At 32.0% G+C, this 10,761-nt stretch overlaps 2 protein-coding genes across 4 annotated transcripts in view; both read right to left on the bottom strand.

The window, feature by feature from the left end:
* Positions 1-261: 261 nt before the first annotated feature.
* Positions 262-10,761, bottom strand: part of LOC126770370 (uncharacterized) — an 86,595-nt gene continuing 76,095 nt past the window's right edge. Inside the window, exons 1-3 of one of the 2 annotated variants that reach the window (XM_050489767.1) lie at positions 6,650-6,843; positions 1,225-1,410; positions 262-612 (exon numbers count right to left, since the gene is read on the bottom strand). In XM_050489767.1, the coding sequence (XP_050345724.1) occupies positions 448-612; positions 1,225-1,404 (345 nt within the window). In that variant the 5' untranslated portion in view covers positions 1,405-1,410; positions 6,650-6,843 and the 3' untranslated portion in view covers positions 262-447. Of the gene's footprint in view, positions 613-1,224; positions 1,411-6,649; positions 6,844-10,761 lie in introns of those variants that run through there. The other variant, XM_050489768.1, reaches the window with a different exon arrangement.
* LOC126770355 (uncharacterized) lies at positions 7,371-9,866 on the bottom strand. 2 transcript variants are annotated; one of them, XM_050489741.1, is made up of 3 exons: positions 9,773-9,866; positions 9,584-9,689; positions 7,371-9,496 (listed from the first exon to the last, which is right to left on the bottom strand). In XM_050489741.1, exons 1-3 carry the CDS (start codon positions 9,791-9,793, stop codon positions 7,644-7,646), a joined length of 1,980 nt encoding a protein of 659 aa, XP_050345698.1. In that variant the 5' UTR covers positions 9,794-9,866; the 3' UTR covers positions 7,371-7,643. The 2 variants fall into 2 exon arrangements, with proteins under 2 accessions (XP_050345698.1, XP_050345697.1); XM_050489740.1 differs by having other exon boundaries at positions 7,371-8,998.

Here is a 10,761-nt window from a genome sequence, read left to right as displayed (position 1 = left end):
TAATATTAAGAATGATAGATTTTTATATTTTATTTTGTATTTACATCCCGTTTTAATATTCACTGTCGATCTTCGGGGTAAGAAAATAAACCTCAAAATTCATATAAATATATAGGTGTCTATTTTTAAAAACCATAATTTAAGTAATTATTTATTTCAGTGTTACTAAATGTAACTTTATATTATCATTTGTTTATTAGGGGACACTGTATACTAACATATTTGGTTATGGGGCATAAAATGATCATGAAAAAAGTAAAGTAACGAAAATATGTTTTATTATATATACCAAGTACAAAATAATTATGTTCACATTATGTGGCTATTAACACATAAACGCTATAAAAGAGGCGGACATGCTAACATAACTTTTGGACAAATTTAATTTCACATGGAACATCAATCAATGATATTTTTTTAAATAAAAAAATTAAATAATTTACATTTCTATAAAGATAATTTAGCTTGCCTTTCTTCCGATATAGCGAATTTATTACAAAGAAAGAATATAAGAGTTTCTGATGTCGGCTTAACCTTCCCCTCCGCAATAAGTTTCTTCAAGTTACGGATACGCTGCTTGTGTGGATACTCCCTGGACCTAGATTTTTCATTCTGTAAATATAGATCACGAGTAAAAAAATAATGTTTCATAACTGCATTGCGATTTGCATTGTCAATTTATCTAAGAAAATTAAAAATGCAAAGAAATAAACCTTTATGGTAATGTATAAAACTTAATAAATATATGGGGAAAATAAGTTAAATGAATATTAACGATTTGTTCTGCTTTGGACACTGCGGTGTATTGGACGGCTGGAAGTCTACATTCATATTTAAAAAAAAAATAACTCAAAGGCATGATGCCTGTATAAATTTACATAAAAAATGTAGTGTGTATTAACAATATATGTATATAATCCCTTTTTGTGTTATATACTGTATATTCATATATTTCAATTAATTGACTCAATCAACCAACAGACAATTGTATATAATACATATCTATAAGTCTACACATAAAAGTCTGTATCTTAAAAATTAATATTTATATACTACCTAAGTCACCAGATCATGTGTATAAAGTGCCCCAATGAAATAAAAATTTAATTTGTAAATTCTATAAAGATCCGCACTTACAAATATACGGGGAAAACCGAGAACTTAACTTTTTTGACGACAGAAAAAAATTAAAAGATGGCCTGACTGACAAAGATATACAGGTACCTCTTCCTGTACTTGGCTATCAGTAAGTGGTACATCAGGAACTGAGTTGTCCCACATGACGGGGTGCCACGAGCGGCGCACCGCCTTCTCCGGCGCCGGGGCACGCTGCGGGGGCTTGAGGGGTAACGATCGAACATCTACATATTCATCTTCATCGAAATCTTCGGTCTCCTTATTCATAATTGACTAGAAAAAAAATGTTCTTAAATTGTATTTTGATCACATTCATTCACTTGATCTCAAAAATGGATTTACGTCACATTTTTAGTAGCAAAATCTTGGATAATTTCGAAGGTAAAATGCTTTTTGTAATATTTATTAATACGTCTGCCTGCATGCACTGGTGTTGTTCGTAGTTAAGATGTATCTTCTCTTAATTCATATTTTAATTCAGGGCGATAGGTGAAAATAGTACATATCATGTATTGGTACAGAATAATTCGTCGATTTCACGGTAGCATGCGAAAGCGATCCCGTGGCGCTCCTCGTTAAGATAGAAAGGGTACCGCTGGTTTTTTAATAGGTATTCCGATGTTCGAGGCTGTTCCCGAGGGGGAAACGCGTAACGAGTTTTTCCAGCGATTATAAAAAAAGGACCATATTTCATAATTCGTCGACCATATTTAGAAATTATATGATAATTACCTTTAAAGAAAATAAACTTGTGCTTATGTCTGCTACTACTAGTAAGTAACACTTCACTTTTGATATAAATTCGATCATTATATAGATCAAAAGTTGCTATATCTAGGTTTCTTACATAAATAGTTCAAAAAATAATTTCCTGTGTGAAATAAAAAAAAACGTAACGACTCGGCCCATATATGTGAAACATCGAAAATTACCAAAATCATGTTATGTACTCGGTGAGGACTTCATGGCCAGAGTGGTCTTAACCACCTAGCCATCTATTTAACGCCCCTTTATAGTTAAAAAAAAAACTTATTTTGTACCACAATAACAGCCTGTTAATGTCCCACTGCTGAGCTAAGGCCTCCTCTCCTTTTTGAGGAGAAGGTTTGGAGCTTATTCCACCACGCTGCTCCAATGTGGGTTGGTAGAATACACACACATGTGGCAGAATTTCAATGAAATTAAACACATGTAGGTTTCCTCACGATGTTTTCCTTCACAGTCAAGTACGAGATGAATTATAAACACAAATTAAGCACATGAAAATTACGAGTATAACATATTTTATCCATTCGTTCTCTAATTCGATTCGTTCGCTCTCATTTCGATTTACGTAATTCGCATTGAGTTGAAATTTGGTATAGATCTTAGATATATTATTACAAAAATTACAAATTCTCACCGATCCTACGACGTTATAGTATAATTAAAATCAGTAACAGTGTTTAACTCTATGCAATTTATTATAAGCTTATTACTACTAGCACTAGCACTATTTTTTGACTATTTCGACCGGGCTTTTAATTACGTTGGGATATACTTAACTATTAGAACTGAAGAAAATTGCATGTTCACTTTTCTTGCAATACATTGTTAAGATATGTAGAAGAAAAAGGAAAATTAAAACATTCAAATTCGAAATTCAATTAGAAGGCCAATTGATCCAGGCTTTAAAAAATCCAGTGTACCAATACAGAAATAAACTTCGCAATCTGTTTCACATGAAACGACGCAGTTTCTGTTTTTTGTTGAACCACTAACTTGGCACAGTGACAAGATATCGTTTTATTGAAATCGAAAGCTATGTTACAATAACGTCAATCAAAGTAGATTCATGAACCAATTTAGTTTCTATATAGTGCATATATAAAAAGTGTATTATTTTTATATTGTAATGATTAAGAACACAAACTGTACGTACCTACGAAAAAAGACGTCGAACGTAACTTTATAATAATTGTACCAACATTATATCTACATTTTTTCTATAATTAGGTATTAATAAAGTTGATCCTCCAATTTTCTTGAAAACAAAGATAATATGATTGAAAAGTATAACAGTTTATACCTAATAGATAACTAGATCAAAAACCTAAACGCACACATCACATCAGTCGATGTTTACGTGACGTATTCCATTGATTAATAATATATATGAAACTTCGCAACTTTTTTCGTTTTTAAATAGTTTTAAAATCTCATGGAGAACCTATTAATATAGGGTCTATTGCTCCTACGAAGTCTTAAACTCTCATTCTAACATCATGATCAAGTGTCTGAAAACTGAAAGGGTAATAAATTATTTTTAAATTACGCAATTCATTTTAAAAATATGACTTGCGGCAGTTTGGAAGTTATTAAATTGCAATCGATTATCATAAGCCTATTTTAATATGACTAGATGAATTATAAACACAAATTAAGCACATGAAAATTACGAGTATAACATATTTTATCCATTCGTTCTCTAATTCGATTCGTTCGCTCTCATTTCGATTTACGTAATTCGCATTGAGTTGAAATTTGGTATAGATCTTAGATATATTATTACAAAAATTACAAATTCTCACCGATCCTACGACGTTATAGTATAATTAAAATCAGTAACAGTGTTTAACTCTATGCAATTTATTATAAGCTTATTACTACTAGCACTAGCACTATTTTTTGACTATTTCGACCGGGCTTTTAATTACGTTGGGATATACTTAACTATTAGAACTGAAGAAAATTGCATGTTCACTTTTCTTGCAATACAGAGTGTCGTATTAGTTCTGAATTGTTTAATTTTTTTTTAATTATATGTGTATATACATTCAAATGAAGTGGTAAAAAGATTTAGAGCCTGGCGCCTCTGCCGTGTTCATACCCTTAGCCATCAGACGAATCGGTCTTGCCCCAAAAGAGCGCTTATTCTCATTCTCACGACAGTATAGGGCGTTATAAAATTGTCAGTAAGCAAGTTATGGGCTTATTAACTGCCTCTCCTCTTAATATAAATCATGTCATTCTGTCATCATTTTAATTTTTATTTGGCAAGCATACTAAGTTCGATGACTTTGCATTAATTGAAACGTAATATTTTACATTCGCTCTAAATGTCTATTTTTAATATAACTTAATGTAATGTCTCCCTCAAATCAACCCTCTACCTACCCCATCAAACCTACCCCATCGATCACAAAGTTAAGGTATGTACAATTTATTTGTATTTATTACGACACGAATTACAATGTAAACGGTGAGCTTGTTACTCGCTTGGCCACTAAGCTCATCGTTCATGACCACAGAACACTTTTACTCAGAGAATTCATAAGTTTTGTTCATGACGCTCGCGTCGGAAGTGGTTTTTGGACGCGAGTCAAACGAACGAGTAGCTAGGCGAACTTTGTTATTGTTGCCGTTTTAATAGCGGAAATTGAGGAAAATGGAATGTTTTTATTTTAGCAGGAAATACAGCGCGATTGCCACTAAAACGTCGACGTCGTCTTTTGTAGGCAAGTTACGGGTAAAAATAAATACAACGCGATTTAGAAGCTCTTTAGACGTTTCACTGAGTTACGTCGAGGCGAATCGGTAGCACGTGAACATTTTATAAGCGAGATGCTTTGAACACAAAATATGGGGTTAGAGAGAGCGCGTCTACTAAAAATCATTTCACTGAGTCTTGCCGCGTTACGATAACAATATCACAGGCACATCAATTTGACCATTGGATTAAGGAATATGGCCCGAAAAAAATAACAGCGGTTCGAAGACCAACACCTAACCTATGCTAAAATTCAATAAAAACCCCTAAGCGAGCCTTCACTTGACACAGTACGAAGATACAATATAAAATAAGTAGAAAATTCGATTCTTGTTACTCGGCCTATTAGTAGGTTTATGTAATTGTGGTATTATTGTGTTAAGAAGGGAAAAAATAATCATTATAAATCTATTATTGCGTTCGAGTGTTGTATGTTTATTATTATCTTAATAAACAATTATTTAAGTCATTGTGCTATGAACTACGAAACCAATTTATATAGTGTATAGATTTAGATATATACATCGATATTCACGATTAAAATATTTAAAAATGCCAATCCTTTAATTAATATATAATTTAAAGAATTATTTAATTTTTAAATGAATCCCTAGAAAGAAAGAAACACATTAACTTATCGTTTAATTTTTAGGAGCATATATTACAAAAACCGTTAAGTCCAAAGAAGTGTTTTTTTTATTTATAATGGTACATGGGCCGCCGATGGTAAATGTTAATCACAGCGATTATATCACTCCAATTACCTGAATACAACATACTTAGTAATGCTGTTTAGCGGTATAATATAATAATTGTTGAATAGGTGGTTACCTACCCAGACGGATTTGCAGAAAGCGCTACCACTAAGTAGGTACCTATGTATATTTAGTAGTTATCGTAAAAAGTGCACAAGTATTTAAATGATTTATGAATCTTCTAAAAAGGATCAAATGACGTACATACATTAAATAAATACATTGTTAAGATATGTAGAAGAAAAAGGAAAATTAAAACATTCAAATTCGAAATTCAATTAGAAGGCCAATTGATCCAGGCTTTAAAAAATCCAGTGTACCAATACAGAAATAAACTTCGCAATCTGTTTCACATGAAACGACGCAGTTTCTGTTTTTTGTTGAACCACTAACTTGGCACAGTGACAAGATATCGTTTTATTGAAATCGAAAGCTATGTTACAATAACGTCAATCAAAGTAGATTCATGAACCAATTTAGTTTCTATATAGTGCATATATAAAAAGTGTATTATTTTTATATTGTAATGATTAAGAACACAAACTGTACGTACCTACGAAAAAAGACGTCGAACGTAACTTTATAATAATTGTACCAACATTATATCTACATTTTTTCTATAATTAGGTATTAATAAAGTTGATCCTCCAATTTTCTTGAAAACAAAGATAATATGATTGAAAAGTATAACAGTTTATACCTAATAGATAACTAGATCAAAAACCTAAACGCACACATCACATCAGTCGATGTTTACGTGACGTATTCCATTGATTAATAATATATATGAAACTTCGCAACTTTTTTCGTTTTTAAATAGTTTTAAAATCTCATGGAGAACCTATTAATATAGGGTCTATTGCTCCTACGAAGTCTTAAACTCTCATTCTAACATCATGATCAAGTGTCTGAAAACTGAAAGGGTAATAAATTATTTTTAAATTACGCAATTCATTTTAAAAATATGACTTGCGGCAGTTTGGAAGTTATTAAATTGCAATCGATTATCATAAGCCTATTTTAATATGACCCTATAAACAAATCTACGTAACTAAATTGAAAATTAATTTACTGTTGCTAACTGCAATTTGCAAAAAAATAACAGCACAGGTACAATAGTTTGGTATAGGTACTGATACTACAAGTAGTAACAAAACAATTACTAATTAATGGAGAATAAACCAAGAAAAAGTACTAAGTAAATTGGACAAGATTGCATTTTACTTACGATTTAAAAAAAGCACAATCTTTTTCTTCTGATTTACACAACTGTTTTGCACTGCGGTAGATTTATATTGAAACGTTTTATTATTGGCTACTAATATCAAGTAGCCTTTATTTATAATCGCAGAACAGTGAACTGTAGCATGGGGAGAATGAAACTGAAATTAATTACTTTCTCTTGAGTTCTAACAACCTTCGATGCCAGCTACCGTTCCTTATTGACGTATCTTGGACAATTACCAGTAAAAATAGGAGCATCACAACAGTATTAACATTTAGGACGCTGACCGAATTTCATGCCAACAATTTAGATTCATTTATGTTGACCTGTTTTATATTTCTATTAACAACTAAATCTACGCGTGTATACTATATTACTACAATAGTGCTTTTTATGGATAAAATAATATAAATGACTGTATTGTTTGAATTATCTCTAGCTCGTTGTCGATCATCATAATCACCCAGAAACTTTACTAAATTATATAATACATATCAATAGGTACATATCAATAAAATATATATATTTTTATAACATTTTAATATGAAAACTTTTAACACTTTTAAGTTACATTTTTACAACACTTAAGTCCTATAGGACTTAAGGAAACTTAAATATGAAGTAAGAAAATAAAACACTTCATTAACAAAATCAATTTTAATCGAAATATTTAAAACTAGTTAACAATAAACTGAATAAATTGAGCAGTCAAGCTTCAAAAAAATAACAAATCCTACACTAGATTGTAAAAAATTTAACAGCATGTTGCCCCAAATTGTATTTACTGATTGTCACAATAATTATTGTTGTAATCATATTTTTTGTTATCTTATTTATGTTTCATGGTTAGATTGTCACTGTATCAATCTGTGAAATCTAACTTTATTATGCAACAAATAACCGTTATGTTATGCGTTATCTATTCAGGTTTTAAATAAAAGTTTTACAACTGTCACGCTCTAATTATGTTTTAAGTTGACTAACAATCAAAGCCAAATTATGCGCCAGCTACAGCCTCATCAAATGAAGCTTCGTGTTCTGACCTGGAGAGCATATATTCAGGTAAAGTAACACCTAACGCTGCGCTATATCGCGGAACAGTTTCTGCCCAAAAAGCTGGTTTAGACTCAGCACCTGCAAATTCTTCAGGAGGCGCTACATTAGAATTATCGATAATTTTATCGTTAGTCTTTAAGTCAGATCCTTCACTTCTTTTCACTTTTTGAGCAGTTTTCGCTACAGAATTTGTTGCAGCGACTGCTAAAGCAGCCTGAGGTGCCTTTTTACGTTTTAATTTTTTACCATAATTTGTTGAAGCTGCTACATATGCCGCTTTTGCGGGTGCACTTGTAGTAATGGTTTGACTTTCAGCGGCTTCATTTCCGCCATCAATAGTTGCGGGTTTTGATGTGAATTCTTTCAGTTCTTGATATGCTAAATGACTTTGTTTAGGTGCAGATTCAGATACAAACATACATTCCTCATGTTTCAACCCATTTTTATCTATACACTGGTAACAAGTCATAGCATTTTTTTGTACTTTTTTACATGAAGACCTGTCTTTTTTTTTGAATTCAGCTAAAACGTGTTCAACATCTTTTTTGGGTTCGTTGTCGGTGTAAAACCCTGGTAATGCTTTTTTATAATCGTAAGACTTTGGTTTAACTTCTTCGGAATTATCTTCATTACTGGCTTCCCTTAGCGCTTCACTTGGTTTGGGTTTAGATGTATGTATGTAAAATGCTTTATATTTTTCACCGGAATCGTCTTTATCTGCTTGTCTATAACTACTGTAAGGTTTTTCATTTTCAGCTTCAGTAAATTTTTGCGGGGCAGTATCATCTGCATTTGTTTCTTGTAACTCCTCAGATTGCTTTGGTTCTTTTGATTTTTGGTCATTTTCCGGTTCGTCGGGCTCATCATTGCTATCAAATTTTCTTTCTTTGGAATACGCATATTTATTATTTTTTGGTTCCGCAACATATGAACAAGATTCATAGTTTCCTCCTGTTTTAGCATCTTTACATGACATACATGTCATACCATCCCTTTTAACTTCCTTACAGTTTCCTGGATTTTGTCTTATTTCAGCAGCCTGTTTTTCAGACAACTCTTTAATCCTGTCATATTCTTTGTGATCATAGCCTGAGTCATAGCTATATGGGTAGTCATATTTATCCTTAGATTCCTTGTTTTTCTTATAAGGGCTGCTATAGGGACTTTCGTCAAAAGCCTTGGGCTTAGATATGTACTCTGCTTTATAATTATAAGGATCGTCTTCTTCATCTTCTTCAGCTTTTTTCAAGTTTTCCCTGCTTCTGCCTCCTGTATACCGTCGAATACGAGCTGGTCCTGCAATATAAGGATTTAGCTTGTAATTTTGTGCACCCTCAAGTTTTTCGATCAAATCCTCTTTGTGGTATTGTAAAGGATGTTTAACTTCAACATTCACAGTTGGTTGAAAATAAGCCGCAACTGTGGGATTTTTTTTCAGAGCAGCTAAAATATCTTTCTCCTCTTCATTCTCATCAGGTTTATAAACTCTATAAAAAGGATCATGTACAGTTCGTATATCGTATCGCAAAGGGCTAAGTTGCTGAGCTTGAGGATTAGTCTGCTGCTGTGCTTGCTGTGCTACTAACTTGGCTGACTTGCCGTATGGAAGAAAGCTTTGACTTGCTATGGGATTAAAGCCAAAGTTATTAGCGGCGAATACATCTCTAGGCGCTACTTGACTTTGCAAAGAGTCAATAGAACTACTAACAACGGTATCAAACATTTTCGGATATTGACTTTTATCTACATTTAGAACTGCTGCGACAACGGGACTTGAAGCCAACGACGCTATGCCTGTAACCGTTAAAAGCTGTTATTTTTTATCACAATAGACAAACATGGAGCGTGCATTTAATACCTATATATATTATAAAGACTTACCGGAATCTTTGTTGTCAAAAATTGAACCAAAATCCAAGGATTGACCGAATCCATTTTGACCTTCGTCATTTGAGGACACACTCGCGCACACAACCCAAAGTATTAACTGTAAATTAAAAAAATATATAAATAAATAATAACATAAAGATACCTTAAGTACATTGTTAATATCAAAATTCATTTTCGTACCAGGCAACCTAATCTATACATTTTAAAATGGGTATAAACCCAAAAAGGTGATATTAGTAGTTAACAGTTCTTTTGCTATGTCGAGTTGTATTTCTGCGTTCAGCCGAGATGAAAGTAACGTCACACTATTACAATGACAAGATTTTATAGGCGTCAACATTGCGAAGGTGAAAGATCGGTGCAACAGAGCGCGCGTCACTCAAGCGTGTCTCGCCGGACAATGTCCCGCTTACTCCATCCGGCAGTGTCTCTTGGGGTCAATATCTGCAATAGGCTTTTGGAGCATATTTTAACTTCAAGCGATATATAAACATCGAGTGCCACTCAACATTAACGTTGTTTGATATACTGTCTTGCTTAGTGCAGTTCATTGAAAAAAATGTAAATAAAGTGATCCAATTGTTATTGAGTCGTAGCAACGGATTGCTGATTTTTACGTAAAAAGAATATCGGATATCTAAATATCTTAAGACTTTTGTTATTAAACTAAAATTTTTTTTTCGAGTGAATGGATAATTAAAATAATCGAGATTATCGACTTTATTACAAGAGTTATTTTACGTCGAATTACTCAAGCAAAAATAATTACCAAACAATAAAATAGAAAATCATTTTTATCGCATGATTTAAGTAATTAATTATCTGTTACAACTAAGCCTAAAAAAACAAATTGGTCACGGATATTTATAGTATTTCTTAACTACGAAAAAAGCAACTTGAAGCAAATTGTAAATTGAAGTTCTACAAACAAATATTTTCCTTTTTATTTTTAATGATCAAACTTAAAAAAAAACTACACAATAAATTACTATTTTACATATTAAACAAAAGTTATAAATATCAAAATAATTTAGGTTATTACGCGAAATAATATTTCTTTAAAATAATTATATAAATTATCAAGAACAGACAAAAATCATATATTTTTGTCAACAATTTCCGATTACAAGAAGCGGTGGTTCTATTAAGAGACAATGAAATAAATAAAT

This window comes from Nymphalis io, chromosome 8 (assembly GCF_905147045.1).
Source record: "Nymphalis io chromosome 8, ilAglIoxx1.1, whole genome shotgun sequence".
NCBI lineage: Eukaryota > Metazoa > Arthropoda > Insecta > Lepidoptera > Nymphalidae > Nymphalis > Nymphalis io.
The sequence above is the reverse complement of the archived record's forward strand: the minus strand, read 5'-3'. Positions and strand labels throughout refer to the sequence as shown.

Bases quoted from the DNA above. Each gene is read 5' to 3' on its own strand.
- LOC126770355 (XM_050489741.1), bottom strand. From the start codon at position 9,793: ATGTATAGATTAGGTTGCCTG. The intron at 9,690-9,772 runs GTACGAAAATGA...TTTAATTTACAG, and splicing joins TGTATAGATTAGGTTGCCTG to TTAATACTTTGGGTTGTGTG. The intron at 9,497-9,583 runs GTAAGTCTTTAT...TAACGGTTACAG, and splicing joins TTTTGACAACAAAGATTCCG to GCATAGCGTCGTTGGCTTCA.